The 20,064-nt window shown below is 32.2% G+C and overlaps 1 protein-coding gene across 1 annotated transcript; it reads right to left on the bottom strand.

Annotated features, from left to right (window-relative positions):
- Positions 1-1,853: 1,853 nt before the first annotated feature.
- On the bottom strand, positions 1,854-13,577 carry LOC124373602 (UDP-glucosyltransferase 2-like). The gene is made up of 5 exons (XM_046831961.1): positions 13,378-13,577; positions 7,003-7,818; positions 4,981-5,200; positions 3,719-3,938; positions 1,854-2,173 (listed from the first exon to the last, which is right to left on the bottom strand). Exons 2-5 carry the CDS (start codon positions 7,816-7,818, stop codon positions 1,870-1,872), a joined length of 1,560 nt encoding a protein of 519 aa, XP_046687917.1. The 5' UTR covers positions 13,378-13,577; the 3' UTR covers positions 1,854-1,869.
- Positions 13,578-20,064: the final 6,487 nt, after the last annotated feature.

Genomic DNA, 20,064 nt, shown 5'->3' with positions numbered 1-20,064 from the left:
TCGGAAAACTGGGAATTCAAGTTAACAAGAGACCCCTTTCAAATCAACGTTGATATACTTCCTGGTTACATTCAAGAACAAACAATTGACTTGCAATGTGATTCAAAAGCTAAAGTGGATTTCCCAAACATGGATCTCGAAGATTTCTGGCTACTATATCTTCCTATTTACCCAGAAGTAGCAATGGAGGCAGCCAAGTTGCTTGTACAGTTTTCATCTACTTATCTATGCGAGTCAGGATTTTCAGCCCTGGCTAATATAAAATCGAAATATCGAGCCAGACTAGATGTGGAAAGTGACCTGCGGTGTTCTTTGTCAACATTGCAACCAAACATACAAAAAATAGTTAACGAGAAACAGTGCCAGCCCTCACACTAGTACTACACAAGTAACGAAAATTTTTTGGTTACATTATTGATATTTTGTTGTAGTTTTTTCGATTATTTGTGTAATTAAAAATTTGTATTTGAATAAATGTGATTTTATATTCCTTACCAGAGTATGTCTAGCCTAAGTTCAATGTCATTTTACGCAAACATAACGTAAGAAAGTTTATCATATATAAGTCTAAATTAACTTATTCCATAAAGGGAGGCGTGACCTCACACCAAAGTATGAAGGGGGGCTCAAAGGCTGAAAGGTTGAGAACCCCTGCTGTAAAGGAACTGGTCTCCATAAGTAATCTTAATTAAAGGTAAATCTATATTATGAGTGATTGGCGTATTTAAGTTTAAACTTGTATCCCATATTTTCCCCCCAAATAGTTTGAGATATAAACTTGATTGCTGTATGAGGATATGTCAAATGGGACTGATTTTATTCTGTTCAAATATACACGCTCTAATATTTGGAGTTGTCCTTGAGAGTTCTGACCTTGATTCACGCTGTGATATGTTCATAGTTTTCGTAGAAGCATTTATTCGAAAAGAGGGACACATTGTGTAAAGACTGACCCAGCACAGATTAAAAGCTAAGGCAGTTGTACAGCAATAAAGTTTTGTGTTATTTTGAAACAAATCACCTACCTACACTCTGAAAATAATTCAAGAACTGTATGCCAATAATTTATCAGTACTGCCAACCTTGCACTGTACCAATTTCTCCCCCTTATTCTGTTTGGTAAGATCCTCCCACATGGCAGTGACCATGAGACCGAGCACAAAAGGCTATACGTGAAATTATCTTGTCCTGTATTAAAAAAAAAACCAGCAGACAGAATGCTCTACAACCATTATAGGTTTAAGAATAACAATTTTCAAGAAGAGCTTTATAAAAAGGGTTTTACAAGCCTAATACTGTAACATAGAATATATTATGTTACATATGAAACACATTGTTTTAGCTGTTACTTTTCTAAATAAAGTAGGTTGTGTCTGTTTTTCAGTTTTTTATAACAAAATATAAAATAAAGTAGACACAACTATGTTAGTACATAACATGTTTACTGTAGTGGTTTTTAACAATAACCTGTTTCACCAAACAAGAATTTTCGTTTTAATACAGAGTCTACACTCAAACTATTAATGATAAACTACCCTCAGTTTTAATATCCAGCAAACAATGTTGTTAAATGGGTACTATTTCCACTTGGGTTACGAAATTAAACATTTTTGGTGCAATTATTCTTGTCTCATAGAGGTACTTAAAATTTGATGTAACTCGTTTTATCTTCACCTTTTAGGTATTTAATACATTCTTTACACTTTCTTTGCATTTTTCACACTTTTACAAATTGGCTGGTGATAGTTAATATCAATTTCAGTATCTAGGAAGAAAGTACTGAAATGGGACAATGAGACTGATATTTGGTTCAAAACTCTTCTTAAATCCTGACACATAAACGGCAACCATAGTGAATTGTACATCATATCAATTTATTTTCTTTGAATTTTTAACTTTATGAACTGATTTTACAGGGTTACATTTAAGAGCAGCTAATATACGAGAGATGATGTAGTAAATAGCATATGTGAGGACAAGAAGAGAGACGATAAAAACAGCTATGACGTCCAGTAGCAAGTACTGGTAGAAGGGAAGGTGGACAGAAGCTGGTTGCAAATGTGGAGCACCATGATGTCGAATGACGTACTCAGTCCAGTACACAGCTGACTGTAGCGCTGTCATCGGCCGGTCTCGGAACTGTAGTGATAACCTCTTCATGTTATCTCTGTATCTAAAACATAACATAGATTGAGTATTAAATATCTAAATCAATCTAAACCATCTGATCTAATTTAAACACACATGAAGGCGCTTGCATTTGCATTATCTCTAAAAATAGTTATCTTACAAAAATAACAGATGGAAATTTATAATTGCTTTTTCCAACTTCAAGTTTTAGTGTTTATTTAAAAATCTACGGAAAATGTATATTTTATTAATCATTGTTTAGATCTGCAGTAATGATAGCGTGGACTTAGTACCCTAGAGGATATATTTTGTAAACAGAGTTGTGTTAGTAAAATGGTGACTCACTTTTTGGCCCAAGCCAAGAGGGTTCACTTTGGTAACAAATAATCATGCTTGTACAGTATTACCATTAGATTAAGCGAGTAATTAGTAAAGATTCACCAGTAACTCCTGAGTCCTGTTAAGATACAACGAGGGATTGCTTGTAAATTGTTGATGTCCTGGATAGCACTGTATGTTGACTATGTATGAAGCATAAATATGTTCCTGGATTGTACTCTAAAATTGAGTCTTTTTCTTTCAATGATATTTCTATTCCTAGTTAACCTCTGGTGTTATTCCAAAAGTGTTTAATTAAACTGTCCATCACAACCGCAGAAGATAGAATGTGATACATTTCTGTTGCACATACTGTAACCATTTTTGGTTATTGACGGTTTAAATATCTGCCTTTAATTTCAAATTGTCAACAATGATATTACAGTGTTGTATCAAAAAGCGGGGTTAACAATACAGTTGGTTTCATTACTCATAAAACGTATCATTAAAAGTATCTTCTGCTGTGTTGTTGTGTTTAGCACAATGAGATATAAAGAAAAGCCCTTACATCAGAAATGCAATACATCTGGACAGACAAGGACGTAGCCAGTAAGGGGGTTATAACTCCCCCCGCAAATTTTTTCAGTTACTTTATTAGCAAACGATTATTATTGTTTAAATAATTTAGTGTTACTGACATTTACTGATGAAATATTGTTCTCAACATTGAAATGGGTCAAGAACTTTTTAAGAAACTAAATAGGGAATGAGCGGATGCCTTACATTCTTTCCACTACTGGAAAATATCAGTCGTCTTGACCCTCCCCTTCCCCAAGTTTTTTTCCTGGCTACGTTCTTGTGGGCAGATAATGTTAATAGGGATAAATGGGAAAGTTAAAATTTGGACTCAAATACATCAGAATTCAAGAATCAGAAAGTGACTGCAATAAATTACAAGTGGTGGTAAATGATTGTTTTGTAATTTAAGGAAATAATTATTCAGTAAACCTTAATTTAAAATTAAACTTTTAAAACAATATGAGTATTAAAACTACCTTTTAATATGAAAACAATTGTTGTTACATGGTAGACATTATGAAGAAATGGATTAAATTTTAAGATTTTTGAAAACCTTATACACAGCAAGAACCACAAACCTGTGGAAACTTGTGCAAGACTTAGTCACTTAGTTACAACATTTCCACCTTTACTAGTAAATTATATTAAAACCTGTTTTTAATTAAATTAATTAATTTAAAAGGTCACTTACTTTGGATTGTTTATGATTTCTGACACTGCTGTTGATATCATCTCTTCTGACAAATTGTCGAAGTCTAGTTGAATACAAGTATCTCTGCGTTCTAAGTGCTTGATGTTTCCCTTCTGGTCAGCGAAGAATGGGACACCAATCATAGGTTTACCGAAGTGAACTGCTTCAATAGTACTTGATAAACCTCCATGCTGAATTACAGCTATGACGTTTTCATGTTCTGGAAATATTTAGGTAAATTATTTTAAACTGCCATGTACCTTGCAGAGGTATGAAGCCCCTTTTTATACTACTCTGACAATAATAATGACTTGTTTTGTAATTAATTGTGTGTTCACTAGTATGTTACACAAACCAAGTTTATTAAAGAGCACTTCTGCATATAAATATGATTAATTGAATTGAATTGAAAATCTCTTTATTCATTGAATATACATTTTGTATACATCGAATAGCGTCATAAAAATTACTAACCAATAAACTAAGAGGTTATAATGTGATAAAATATTATAATTCTATGATCAATCTAGTTATAAAAACCCTAATAATTACAGCTTTAGCTATAACACAGATTAATTTTAAAAATACAGAAATAGTTAACAATATTATAAATAATTGAAAAGAAACATTTTTAAACCACAGAACAATAACAAAATAGTATATTTCAGTAATCAACAACAATTTAAATGAATACAAGACACAAAACAATCCAAATAAATACATAAACACAAATTGATATGTATTGGTGTTGTATAAAAAAGGTCAGCTCAACCCAGAATTTATAAAACTCCTCAAATGAATATAGAGATAAAGAAATTAGGTATGACTTAATTTTATTTGTAAATATTGCATTATTTTTCACTGCAGTTATTGTAAATGGAATTTTAGTTTAAAATATTTTCCCCATGTAATTAATGTTTTTCTCACAAAACTGCAGCGAATGTTTGTCCAGTGTAATACCACATGTTGTGCTGTACTTATGGCTCACTCTTAACATGTAAGGGATGTTATTTTTTATATATTTTATACTTTTATAAATAAATATATATATATATATATGACATTTGTATCAAGACGTCTACTTGATGTTTACAATTAAGCGTTGGTGCATTTAAACAACCAAAGTGAATATGAATATATATAAATTATTTATATATATATATATATATATTTACATATATAAATTATATATATATATATATATATATATATATTTATATAATCCGTATGTAGTTTAGTAAGTTTGTTTTTCTGGTACTCACCAATCAAATCTCTCTGTGATAACCACTTTCTGATAACCACATTTGGGGGAGCCTCAGGAAGATCCTCTTCATACTTGAAAATTACAGTTTGAGGTATTTTTGAGAACACCTTCATGAACATCATTATGATTGGTTTCGGTAAAGTAGCAGCACGGACTAATGATCCAAAACTCATGACAATTACACCATTCTTTGCATTATCCAAAATGTCTTGTAGATCCTTTAAAAACATCAAGAAAATCACAGTTTCTATCTCACTATAGGTTCTTCCAAAATCACAAATGCTCACTAACCCTCATGCAAGGTTAAAAATATTTTTTCTGCAATATTTAAATAAACACAGTTTTTCATAATTCTGATACAATATTAATAGCCTAGTGTAACTACATAGACACTATTATGTACAGGGTAGTAAAATATTTACACAGAGTGTGATACTCTCACTTTAAAATCTGGACTTTTTTAGGTTAAACGGGGGTTTTAATTCAAGTCAGCTTTTTTACTTGCTGAACACATGGTTGAGAGTGCAGGCAATTTTGCTGTGACAAAATTTTAGATGCAGATGAAACAAATAGTTCACTTGACATTGAAAGCACTGAAAACAGAATATATCAGTTACTTATACAGCCATAATAAAAACTACTCTTGAAAATACACACACATGAGTCCTTCCAACAATATTTTATTTTAGCTTTAAAAATTATATTGTTTGATTAATTTGAGAGGCCATATCTCAAAAAATAGCACTTGCGAAAATTTTAGTTGAAGACAAGCTCATCAGATAAAAACTATAAACATCGTAGGCTGAACTGAGATGAGAATTTGGTTATTTAAAAAGATACATTGAATGGACTTGAGAGAACAACTGGGCTGGATATGTAGGACTTAATTAGCACAGTTTTTTCTGAACAGACTCAAACATCAAGTTATACAGTGTGATAGTTTGTTGGAAACATGTTGTTGGTTTCAGATTTTTCTATCTTTCAATAAATTGTAATGAAAAATAAAGAATTTACAGTATATGACTAGGAAAAATATTGAAGCAAGCTATATACTTTAGTAAATTTGGGCTTGCAAACGCAACAGAATTGAGATAAAACTATAATATGTTTTGAATAACTTTCTATCATAAATAAATTTTATTCAAACCATATTAAAAAATAAAGGAAAACTTTTTCACTACAATTGAATGTATATTCAAAGTCAGAAGCATTACCAGCCGATAGCCCAGGGGGGAGCAAGTTGTTGCTTACCCACCCCGCCCCCCTCTCACGCTTTAACAATAACATAGCGCAGACCATAGTTGAGCGTGGAAATATTAGGAATGGAATTGGTGAATTCATTCGAGTTTTGACATACAGGAATCGATCAAGCAAGTTAAGTCAGAATTAGAACTTTGATTGCTTTACATTTGAAAACTTTTTTAGAATCTCTAGGTGGGGGGCAGCTACCCCTCCTTGCCACCCCCCCCCTTGTTCAAAGTAATGCACAACTCCTTAAGTCTACCCATGTGTCTAGTTTACATAAATGTTGTAATTTTTTTACTTCATAACTGCGACATTGACACACAAAAATGTATCATTAAATATTGTATAGTCAGTTTTTAGTCAAACATCCACTATTCATAACACATTATATACAACAAGTAATAACTTGTTAAAAAATATTTACTTAAATATATTCAAGTGATTTATAAAGTATTTGTGAACCCAGATATGAGATTAACAAATTTAAATTGATTTTCTATACAGATGCTATACCACTATTGAATTTAAAGTGGCTCAAATCTTTAAAAATAGAAAAACCGCTTGTGGTAAGATAAAAATATGTTTTGTATCTACAAATGTATTTTTAGACATAACATAATAAAAAATCTTTTTTTACAAAAAACCAATTGTAAACTTACGTACTTACTATTAGTACTTTTTTAACATTATTTCATGCATCATGTGCAAATATCAGTAATGAGTAGAGACATTTTTGTTTGTTTAGTACATGAACATACATAAGCTGATAAAATACCTTAGGTAATGGTTTTTTCTTCTTGATGTGGATTCCTCCAATTTCAATGACATTAGGAGGGAAGGGTCGACTCTGCAATAAAGCATGGTAGCTGTTGATAAAGTACATTGAAGTGTTTGCCACAACTTCACTCACTGGTGGCAGAGGTTCACGAAAACTTTTCTCCACCATCGCTTGTGTTTCTCTACTAAATATCCAGAGATGCCAAAACTTTCCATAGAGAAGTGTAACGGTGTTGTAGATCCTCTCCCAAAAATTCATGTTGGGACTGAACCTCTGGAAGTAGTTGAGTACATAAGATGGATTGTCAGGCAACCCAAACCTATCTGCAGCCCAAGGCATGGCCATACTCGTTGTCACAGCTATCATAGGAATTTTGAGTTTGTATGCGTAATATGCGAAACAGTCACTTCCAAACAGTTCTGTGATCACGATATCATACTGATCGTGTGCCTTCAAGAGATCCTGGTATTCTGGTTCATCAAGAACTTTACAACTGTCTCCGTGAACATCTCTGAAGAAAAATGTTGTTGCCCAGGGATTGGGCACTCTCTTCCTTAGCATTTCAACAGAAAACTCGTTCATTATTGGTTTGAGTCTGTCAGAAAAGTCTATATCTGTGTAGTTGGGCAATAGTTTCTTCCGTGGGAAAGACGAGAAGACGGTGACGTTGTGTCCTCTGGCGGCTAGTTCCTCGAAGAGAGGTTCCATCACGATCCAATGACTTCTCATGGAGAACGCTGCCAGACCCAGGATACGTGCACCATCGCAGCCCCACACCAGTGTCAAACAGGCAACAACGATCCCCAAGTACATCTGGAGTGAAACCAAAGTTATCTCAAGACGCATAATTATTTAGTTTCTAAAATAACTGAGACATATCAAAATTCTTGACCTAAATATAATTTAAATTTAAAATGACTTAACTGTGTGAGATAACTTAAGTTTAAAAAATATATTTCTATATTAAATTATTTTCTTTAGAGTACACAACCGAATTGAAAATGTTACAATCTTCTGTCACAGTTTTCATAGCATATCTTGAAATGAAAATACTGAACACCTATTAATTTACCTACAATTTAAAGAATTTTCATACACGTTGTTATTGGGTTTGGTTTAAATATAGTAAAACCTTTATTACAGTGGATCTATACTGAGTAAAATTGACTGAGGTAGCTGAAACCTGATACAATCATGTATTTACAAGGTGAGGCAGACCACCCGTCCTTGATGTATAGAGGCTGAACCGAGAAACCTACCTTCTTCGTTTTAACAGATCCTAAAAAATAATATAATTTGTGTAATATTTCTGAAAAATTGTAAAACAAATATTAAACTTTTATCTGCTGCACAGTTTGAACAGTTACAATAAATACATTTTGATTGCAAAGCAATGCATATTAGTTTCATCAAGCTACAGTGAACTTGTTAGTTTTTTATTTATTTTTGTCTTGATAATCTATGACGGACTTAGTACTCGAGTTCAAAGCCAGGTATAACAAGTTCCAACCAATTAAAAAAAAACCAGAATGACTCCATAGTTTAGAATTATTCTTGGGCTAGTTACACATTAACTATGGCAGACACATTACTGCATCAGCAATTATACACTTGAGCCTCATTCAGTACAGACTGACAAAGAAGGTATTGTCTAGATATATTATAGCTAGACATTTATTACATAGCAGCCTAGTTTAACATGTTAATTATATATTTAGGGTGAGGCAAATCACCTGTCTGCGATGTATAGTGGCTGAAGAGAAACCTACATTCTTCATATTAACGAAAACCACCATATTTCGACTCCAAAGAATCGGGAAAATCATTCTTCATGCCCAAAAATACCCCACAATGCACTTCAGGGGGGAAGAGGTAATTTTTAAAAGATTTATAAAAAAAACGTAAAGGTATGTCGAGCTGTACCTCATTTTAAAGGTTAAAGGACTCCGGTTGTACATTTCCAGTGTCACAGACACAACTAGCAAGTCTTTGGAAAACATTTAGTGAATGATGTTCATGTTCCAGATAATGTTGAGCATACAGAGCAGCAGCAGTTGTGTAGTTCGGTAAACATCACCTAACACCATTAATATTGAGAAAGCTTCCTTATTGGTGAATGGCATATTTTACAGACAACTATACATGTCTTCACGGACACGGCACAAAACTGACTGACTAACTAAAGAAATAAAGTCTGATAATATATGATTATCATCTCTAATAATTTCTCCCAAACTTGTTAAAAATGTTGTTAAATAGTCCATACTGGTAAAAAGTAAATGAACGTACCAACACATGTTTAGATTAATAAATAAAAATAAGTTCAAAAATACCTGGCATTGCTATTTGGTTTGTTATAAAACAAATCCATTACAGGTCACTAATAGATAAAACGTAATCAATGTTTAAATATTTATATTCCTATCAATGTTTTTGATAGGAATTTACACTATTAGTAAACGGTCCTCTCATTACATGGAAAGTGTTTTAAAAACAAGTGGTAGACACTTCTGAATACCCTAAGGCAAAGGTAGTAGAATACAATGGCATTCAAAATGCATCAAAACATCTTAAAAATTCGAATGTTTGGTGCCATTACTCAACCATTCAAGGTAAAGCCAAACTTGAAATACAACAATTTTTAGTCTTTAAGAAAGCTATTAATAGGTGTAAGGAAAGTCATACTATTTTAAGTTTTTAGGTTTTACAAGTTTTAAATGTCCTAAATTTGAACTATTAAAAAAAAATTAGAAATGTGCAGAAAAGTAAAAATGTTAACATCTTTATTGAAAGAGTACTTCTTTAGTAACTTTGGAAAAAACTTAAATTTGATAAAACTTTTAATGAGGTAACAATAAAAAATGAACTTTGAAACCATACAACTTTAATATTTTTGACTACCCTGTAAACAAGAAGCAAAATAAATTTACACGTTTTTTAAAATGATCAATGAATAGACCTTCAAAATGAGGTATGCCAGTGGCGTAGCGAAGGGGGGGGTCCAGGGGGTCCGGACCCCCCCCGAAATTTTAAGACATATTAAAAAATAAAGCATGGGGCAGGAAAAAAAGGACAGTTATCATTACTCTTGTCTACAAACATTAAATTGATTAATTTCACTGATTGAAGTGACCGTTGTTAAAAATATTATTGTCCTTTCGTTTAAATCATAAAGTATCAAACGATACTTTTGGGCTCGGCCTTTCGAATAGTGTAGTGTAATCACGGTATTTCTATAGGGCGCGGTCACGTGACGTCGCAAAGTAACCTGAACCGTAACATGGCGAACAGTTTAAATTAGCGACCACTTCGTTCAAATTCGTCGTGGGGACGTAAAGTGACTGCTTAGAATTAAGTTACGACGTTGATTTTAGGTGTCATTAAACTGTAAACGTGTATATAATTATCGAAAAAAATCACTTTCGGTCGGATAATACACTTGAAAAACTCTACTGATTAGAACTTCAACTAATTTGGACTTCAATGATTGAGGTAAACGTGGGGTTTTCGATTGAGTTAGGACGACGATTTTTGTTATCATTAAACTGTACACGGTACCTATATAATTATCGAGAAAAAAATCACTTCCGGTCGGTAAATACCGAAGAAAAGCTCTCTACAGATTCAAGTTTTGACGATTTTGGATTTCATTGGTTGAGTGGTTGAGGTAAAAGTGGTACTTAGGATTATGTTAGGACGGTGATTTTAGGTATTAATTCAACGCCGACTAATACATATATAATTATCGAGAAAAAAAAACAATTAAATTACTTTAAATTAGCGACTTTTTTCCTATGGAGTCCCACAGGGATCTATACTTGGACCAGTCTTGTTCCTTGTGTACGTCAGCAGGCTGAACTCATCGCTCCTGAGAGGGAAAATGGTCCAGTATGTTGACGCTGCATTAAAGCTCCAACAAAACATGAATTAGAAATCATTTTCTTTTTAGAACTGAATTCATGTATTCAGTTTTTTTTTTTTTTTTTATTAAATCTGAGGACCAATAACTCCAAATCGAAAGCACTAAATTTCTGTTTGCGGTAAAGAGAGATTGAGGATCGCGCTGCTGTGATGGCGGACGATGTCCTCATAGAGGAAACTGATTCCACCTAGTTCCTCGGAATGTACCTTGATCGAAGTCTGACTTGAGACAATCACATTGAAAGTACCTGCTCAAAGGTTTCTTGAGGCATTTATGCTATACGGAACCTTTCAAAATTTTGCTCCCGGGATGTACTAAAAATGGCCTACTTCGGCCTTGTACACCCCCATCTAACGTACGAGTTGAGGCTATGGGGCAGCTGTTCTAAATACAAATTTGAGCGAGTATTTAGAAGTCAAAAGAAAGCTGTCCGCATCATTTCAAAATTGAAATCCCGAAATTCATGCAGAGATGCCTTTAGGGAGCTGGGATTGCTAACTTTGCCCTGTCTCTACATCCTCGATGTCGCCCTGTACTGCCGACTTAAGTGCGAGTTGGTCCGGGGCAGGGACGTCCATCAATACGGGACAAGAGGCAGGGACAACCTTCGGTTACATCCGCACAGAACAGCCGCATTCAAACGTTTGCCATTCGAGGTTGGTGTTAAGTTGATCAACAAACTCCCTGATAAAATCAAAAATTTGAATGAACCAACAAAATTTAAAGCTCGATTGAGACAATTTTTGGTGTTGAGGGTGTTTTATTCGGTGGAAGAGTTTATGATGAGCCGCTGGGATGAAATTTAAAGTAATTCGATCATCCTCTATTTCTGGTGGTAAATTTTAGAAGAGTTTTAAACGTATGGCTGTAAGTATGTATGAGTCTTAGGAATGAGTGTGGACTGTGTATGAACGGGTATGAATGGGGGCAATTTAAAATAGATATACATATTTCTAAATAATTTAATTTGACGATTGTATGCAATTTTTATAATTGTTGACACAATAAAAAGTATTATTATTACCTCCGGTCGGAATATACCGAGGAAAAGCTCTACTGATTTAGATTTTGACGATTTTGGATTTCACTGGTTGAGTCGTTGAGATAAAAGTGGTACTTAGAATTATGTTAGAACATTGATTTTAGGTATCAATTGAACGCCGACTAATACCTATATAATTATCAAAGAAAAATTTAAAAAATCGCTAATACACCGGAAAAAACTCTACTGATAAGAAGTTCCGACTACTTTGGATTTCACTGACTGAGGTATTATTTCATTTTCCTTAGTATATTCCGATCGGAAGTGATTTTTTTTTCTCGATAATTATATATTTATTAATCGGCGTTTAATTAATCTCTAAAATCAATGTCCTAACATGATTATAAGTACTACTTTTACCTCAACCATACCGTATGGCTCAACCTACCTTTACATTTGAAAACCTTTCAAAAATGACCTCTTCTCCCCTAAAAAAAAGTGCCATTTTGGGGTATTTTTTTGGTGTTATCGTTAATATGAAGAATGTAGGTTTCTTGGTTCAGATGCTATACATCGCAGTTGGGTGATCTGCCTCACCCTGTATATACAATTAACATGTCAAACTATGCTGCTATGTAATAAATGTCTAGCTATAATATATCTAGATAATACCTTCTTTGTGAGTCTATACTGAATGAATTACTGATGCAGTAATGTGTCTACCATAGTTAATGTGTACCTAGCCCAAGTATAATTATAAACTATGGAGTCATTCTGGTTTTTTCTAATTGGTTGGAACTTGTTATACCTGGCTTTGAACTCGAGTAGTAAGTACGTTTTAGATTATCGAGACAAAAATAAAAAGTTCACTGTAGCTTGATGAAGCATATGAGTTGCTTTACAATCAAAACGTATTTATTTAACTGTTCAAACTGTGCCGCAGACTAAAGTTAAATATTTGTTTTACAAATTTTCAGAGATGTTTCACAAATTTATTTGATTTTTTAAAACACCTTATTGGATTTCATACATTTTATAATATCACACAATTGTTGTTTCCACGATTTTGTATTACGTGTTTATAATGTCTTTAAACTGCTATGACAAAAGAAAACTGGTTTATATGGGATACTTGAACTTTTTCAAGAACTAAAGCTATAGTGTTTGTTTACTCATGGAGTTTAAATTATCGGCATACATAACATGATATGTACGCTACATACATAACAAGGAGCATTCATTATGATGGAAATATTATTCATACTAGTATTGACTCATTATGTGTAACTATATAATTGTGCAATACAAAATATGATTATAAACATACTAGATCAATCTATAAAAATTTTGCAATTATAAATTTTACTAGTACACTCATTACAGTAAATACAACTAAATGTGCATAATGACAATAAAAATTATGAACAGCCCTAATCTTAATATTGGATTTGAAAAATATTAAACTTACTTTTGAGAGGTGTAGAGTGTAGAATATAGTTTACAATTAACTATTCTTACAAATTAGTACTACCAGTCATATTTACACCACAGAGCTTGAGCCTTGGCAACACAGGTCAGATATCCACACACTGATGATCTGAGGATTTATCATTTGCACCCTACACTTGATCTCTATTTAACAAGTTAGTTCTGATAATACTTATCTCTTGTTATCACATAATGCTAATAGAGCTAGAAAACAAAAGTGCTATTGTTTTTTATATATTTCGTTCCCCCTTAATAAGGATGCACTTTGACCTAAAGTATTTATATTGACCTTTTCTCTTAGAACTCTTTGTTTTTATACGCCTATTTCACATCCGCAAAATGACTTAACATTAGCTTTGTTTATAAAAGACGAATAACATATTCATACACTACAATAAAACTTCCTCACTACTGTTTGAAATGTCAATGGCTCAATCAGTCACAATATTGTGGAACAATAGGATTTACAACCCGAGCCAAACACAGAGTTCAGTGTAATCCTCCTGGATTTTGTGATAAAAAACAGTCAAAGTCATCAAGGTGTTAAGCTACAGGCATGAATCATGAGAGGGTACTGCCAAGAAATTATCTCAGCAAATTTTATGGATGTATGTCTTTGCTTTCTGAAAATCTTAATACCTTCCTGAGTTCCTAATCATCTAAAGAGTGGTTAAGTGTGTCCACAAACCTTTCAGATTATAAGTTTTAGCATGTACATTGGTTATTACAATTTGTATGGGATTAAAGAGAAGTTTCTGTTCTTGGTAAGTATTAGTCTTGGCTAGTTTAAAATCAACATTTTGGGAATACAGTGACTTTTTTTTAATATGATGCACATTTTAAAACAGTATTTCTGCCAAAACAGTATTTGTATTTTACTTGACGATGCCTCTTGGGGATAGTCAGTTTAGACGGATTAGAGTTTTTTGTCTAATTATTGGAGTAATGTACTGGCAAAGATATCTGCCACTACTGCAACAACCTTCTTTGAATCCCATTTATTTATAAGTTATACCATAATTAGGATTCTGACTCAGCTGTCAAGCAGCTTTTGTTAAACTTAGAATTCTTATAGATTGGAATTCGAATTCAAGAGGTTATTGCCCATGCAGTCTCCACAATTCATACAAGACTTAGATATTAAAAATTACAATACCAAGACATGCCTTAAATGTTGCCTACCATCCCACCTTAAGAATCAAGAACTTTATTTTCCATTAAGTAAACAAGTCACAATAGGCATCGTCAAGAAGTTATAAACAAAATTAAGGTGTCAAGTCCAACATATCACAGTTCATATACTCTTCTGCAGTATAAAATGCTTTCTTCTTAAGCCACTTAGCAATAGTACAACTAAATTTATTACAAGGAAGTGACCTGATGGACATCAGCAGTTTATTGTATAACAAGATTTGTTGATACTTAAAACTATCTAAACACTTATTAAGCCTAACATTAGGTTTAACAAGATCTTTCTTTTGTCTAGTATTGTAATCATGTATTGAATTTGCTTGATTAAAATTACTAATGTTTTTCTTAACATAAATCAGGTTACAGCTAATGTAGATACATGCAAGAGTCATAATATTAAGTTGTTGAAAAGTGTTTCTACATGAAGCCGACATGGCAAGTCCGTTTATTATTCTAAGAGCCTTCTTCTGCCAAATAAAGGCTCTTTTTGCTGAACCAGAACCACCCCAAAGACGTATACCATACCTCAGATGTGCATGAAAAAGGCCAAAGTATATCATGACAAGAACATCCAGATTCACGCAATCCTTCAACTTTCTTAAAAGATAAGTAACTCTGGACAGTTTTTTACAGAGATGATTAACATGTTCGTCCCCAACAGAGTTTGCTGTCTAAATGAATACCAAGCAATTTTACAGGTTTGAACAAGTCATAGTCTACATCCGATAAATGGTTCTTTAAAGTAAATATTATTTGTTCAGTCTTAGTATCATTTATTAACAGATCATTAGCAAGAAACCATTGTTTTGCTTGTTTTAATGAATGTTTAAGTTGAATTTTCACATCTAAAATATCCAAACCAGAGTTAGTAATGGTTGTATCATCTGCATATAGAACAGAAAAAGATGAAACATTATAACTAAAATCATTAACAAAAATTAAAAAAAGAAAGGGTCCCAGTACTGAACCTTGTGGTACCCCTGCAGAAACATTTAAAAATTGAGAATCTTTGTCTTGCATACAAACTATTTGTTTTCTATCTGTAAGGTAACTACTCAACAATTGCAGCTCTTTGTCAAAAATTCCATAATATTTTAGCTTTTTTGACAATAAGCCATGTGAAACCGTATCAAACGCCTTACTTAAATCAATCATACTTGCTCCTACTACCAGTTTATTTTCAAAACCATTGAGAACAAAGTTTACTATTGCTTCTACAGCATCACTAGTTTGAATGGTTAGGTCTAAACCCAAATTGATAGGTGTATAGCAAATTATTATTTACAAAATATTCATAGAGTTGAGCTACAAGACATGACTCAATAATTTTACTTATAATGGGTACAATTGTAATGGGACTATAATTGTCTGGATTTTTTACATCTCCTTTCTTATGAATAGGTGTAATTTTAGATACTTTAAGACAATTTGGGTAAACTCCTTGAGATAAAATTAAATTAATTACATAGGTAAGTGGTACTACAATTACATCAATAATATTTTTTAAAACATAATTTGAAAGCCATACACATCCTCACAACGGGAATTACTCATTTTATTTACAACAGATTTAACAAAAGTTTCATCAATCAGTTTCCATTGAAAACTGCTAGTTGGTTGTGGCTGAGGGGAGTTTGCTAAAAAATCAGAGCAGAGGTTATTATTTGTATTTACTGCCACATTCACAAAAAAATCATTTAAAATATCAGGGCTAATAGGTATTGGTGGCTGTGACATCTGATTCAGATTACATTCAGTTTTTGCAACTTTCCATGCAGCTTTACAACGATTTTTTGAGTTTGAAATCATCTTGCTATTGGCTGCAATTTTGGCCTTTGTAATATCTTGTCTGTAATTTTTTTGAAAATTCTTAAAACGTGCCTTATCTACTAAACTTGAAGTATCCTTCCATTTGTCATACAAAGTTAAAAGTTGATTTCTCATCATACTTAATTCAGGAGTAAACCAGTTCCCCTTGTTAATTCTCTTAGGTTTACATTTAACAGATATTTTTGGACAATACATATTAAAATAAACACTTAAAATATTTACAAATGACTTAACAATAACATTTACATTACAATTATTACACACACTGCCCCAGTCAAGATTTCTTAGACATTCTTTTAGATTATGTAGTTTTTCAGGGGATATTAATCGTTTGGTACAATTTTCCGTTGTTTTCTTAAAACATTGACTATTTTTTAATGTTTTTGGCAAAATGAAAAATTTTACCCATAAGCCAGCATGGTCTGATATTAGGTCTTGTTCAAGTAAGGAGGAGTCAAAACTACTACCATCCAAATTTGTGAATACATTGTCCAAACAGGCCAAATCTCTAGTTGCTTTAAAATTAGTTGGAAATAAATTAAAGGATCTAAAAACATCTAAAAAAACATTGAACATCTAACGTATGAGTTTCTAAAATATTTACATTAAAATCACCTGTTATAGCAAAATATTTGCAAGATTTAGATACTATATATGACATTAAAACATCTAACTCATTTAAAAAAACCCTAAAATCTGAATTTGGAATTCTATAAACTGACACAATGATAAGATCATGGTGTACCAGTTTAATTGCTGAGACTTCACAGATAAAATCAATGCAATACTGGGATAAATCTATTATATCATACTTCAAGTCATTTTTAACATAAATTGGATGACCCACCATGAGTAAGAGGTGGTGTTCCACAGTAACTGGTTGCATATACAAAGTTTTCTGGGACATACAGAGAAATTTCTTGTTTTGTCAGCCAATGCTCATTCAAACAAAGCACATCAGAAGGCTTATTCCTTAAGATAATATCTAACAAACCAAGTTTTTTGCGCAAAGATCTAATATTTAGTGTAGACACACAGATATTAGAACGTGTTGATGCCTGACTGCTTAGAGTTGAACAATGATTAACATAATTTAAACTTTGGCTAAAAAACTATTATTACTATTTACAATATCTACATTACTGGCTTCGTTAAAAGTTAAGTTATTTACAGAACTTACAGAATTTACAGTTGGTTTAGTAAAAACCAACACATGCTGGAGCGAAACTGTTAAACTATAGCTGGAAGAATTAAATCATACCCCTGCACAATTTAAGAAGAGGCTTACTAACTGGTTGTTAATACATATTTTATGTGTTAGAAGAACATTTGACAGGATATGTATATGAAACAGACAAGAAACCTAACCTGGTTCTAATTAAACTAAGGTTAGGAAGTGAGATGCAACCTGGGCTGCCTTCTATTCTCTGTTCTATCTCTTCCATCTTTAAGAAATGCAATATTGTTGAATGTTAGCCATAGCCACATATAGCCACTCATACATATTTAGTCATACATTCACAAACACACATTATTATGTTTTTATTGTTACAGTTTGTTATTTTTTTTCGTGTATCATATCTTGGTACATACCTCATTGATTGTATTTTCAATGTTATCTTTTTAAATTAATTTTAATATTTCCTCACACCATTTGGGTATTTTCATATATGAAATGTATTATGGATTGGTGTTAACCGTTGAAACAAATCCCCAACTCTCTCTTATCAACTAGTTCGGTTTTAGACAAGAAGAATGACAATCTGAAAGTAATCAGGTCTCATCATGATTGTTTTACTTAAATCTATTCACTGTTACTTGTAGTTTATGTTATATTTAAGTGTAAAAACTACCAACTTGACATGCACACAAGTTGTTTGTAGTTTAAGGAATATATGAATAAGGGGTGAGTACGAACAGTATAATTTTTATTCTTGCTAAGATTGACTGTTTCTTAACACATTGCATTAACTCAGATAACAATGGCAATCGAGCAAGTCCTGGAGTTTTACAAGGAGTCTGAACCAAGACAGTTCTGCTATAGTCCAATATACACTGCTGAATTCCAGTTTCCAATGCCTCACACACAAGTGCTAGCTTTTGTAGTATTAATTGAGAATGTCTTATCACATGATGATTATATGCATTTAATTTAACTCATTAAGAATGTTCATTTATTTTATCATATTAATTATTTCTTTATGTTATCGGATTCCTATACCTAAATTGGTCTTCATCTCACTAATTATTGTTGTATTTTGATATAATTAATTTTTGCTGAATTTTCATATCTGTTTGGTATTTATGATCTTTGGTTAGATATTATACTTTATTTTTTAATTTATTTTAACACCTCAAAACTTAACCAGGATTTCTTAAAAAGACTACAACTAAAGGGGTTGTAGTCTTTTCCCATCTGATTCATGGGAAAACCAATTTCATTATGCTCTAGCTTGAAGCACTATCACAAGAACTTTTACAACTTAAATAGGTTTGGATTTTCATCAGCTAAAAGCACATGCAGATTAGATGAACAAAAAGATTCTTGCTTAAGATCCACAGAAGGATCCAGAGGTTCCTTACCACGGTTATCAATGCCTCAGAGATGCTTGGGGGCATGTTAATGAGTATGCTGTATCACATCAGTAAGATTCGTATTAACCAAGTAATGTAGGTACCTGCAGTAATTTAATCTTTGAATCAATGTGTTCTCAATATTCTGATATTTCAAGATGGCTGCTTTTTTACTCGTATGTAATTTGATTTGTGTATTTTGATTTCGTGTTTAATTTTCACAATTATATCGTCTACATAAATCAATCACAATTATTTAGCAATACGTTTACAAAATAGTTTAAAACATTTATTTTGTTTTTAAGAGAGAGGTTGAAACAATCTCTTTAAATCATCTTAAATGTTATAGAATTTATAGAATATATACAAAACAATCTGCTCCATTTTTATAACTATACAAAAAATATTATTTTACTGGTTCAGTAAAGAAACAAAAGAATCACAAAATTTTGGTTTTAGTATAGGTAAAATTCTTGGTATATTTTGAACTTCTTTTTACTAAATATTTATCTACAAGAGAAAAATTTGCATAATATATTTAACCTTTCTAGTGATTTGGGCCAATGTGTGTAAACATAACTATCTTTACTCTCTCACATGACGTGGGGGTCAATAAGTTTGTTACTGATCTCTGACATCAGACGTGGCGGTCAAATAGCTAATTATTTGATAACCTACATTGCAAATTTTAGTTTTTAATGGACAATAGTTCTAAATCAGTCTTTTCAACATCAGTAAGAATTATTATCTAATTCAGATTAGTTTATAAGACTGGTTTTCTTATACTCATAAGACTTAATTTTTATATATTCATATAATTGCTTCAGTAAAATATTAATTACTTATCTTCATTGTACTTGTATAAACTGGCATAAACACATTTATATTCCCATCATTTTAAACTTTTTAAACTAGCAGATATGGTTAACAGAAAGCATACATTATCAATATTTAAATGTCCCTAAGTACCTGTCATATCATTAATCAACTGAATTAAGTATTAAGTCTTCAATAAAATGCAAATTTAAAAAGTATTCATTTATGGAATAGTACTCTAATAACATTTTTTTTA

This window comes from Homalodisca vitripennis, unplaced genomic scaffold, assembly GCF_021130785.1.
Source record: "Homalodisca vitripennis isolate AUS2020 unplaced genomic scaffold, UT_GWSS_2.1 ScUCBcl_5988;HRSCAF=12990, whole genome shotgun sequence".
NCBI lineage: Eukaryota > Metazoa > Arthropoda > Insecta > Hemiptera > Cicadellidae > Homalodisca > Homalodisca vitripennis.
The sequence above is the reverse complement of the archived record's forward strand: the minus strand, read 5'-3'. Positions and strand labels throughout refer to the sequence as shown.

Excerpts from the sequence above, each read along its gene's own strand:
- LOC124373602 (XM_046831961.1), bottom strand. The coding sequence starts at position 7,818 with ATGTACTTGGGGATCGTTGTTGCCTGTTTGACACTGGTGTGGGGCTGC. Across the intron at positions 5,201-7,002 it reads AGAAAAAACCATTACCTAAG|GATCTACAAGACATTTTGGA; the intron begins GTATTTTATCAG and ends ATGTTTTTAAAG. Across the intron at positions 2,174-3,718 it reads GAAATCATAAACAATCCAAA|ATACAGAGATAACATGAAGA; the intron begins GTAAGTGACCTT and ends GTTATGTTTTAG.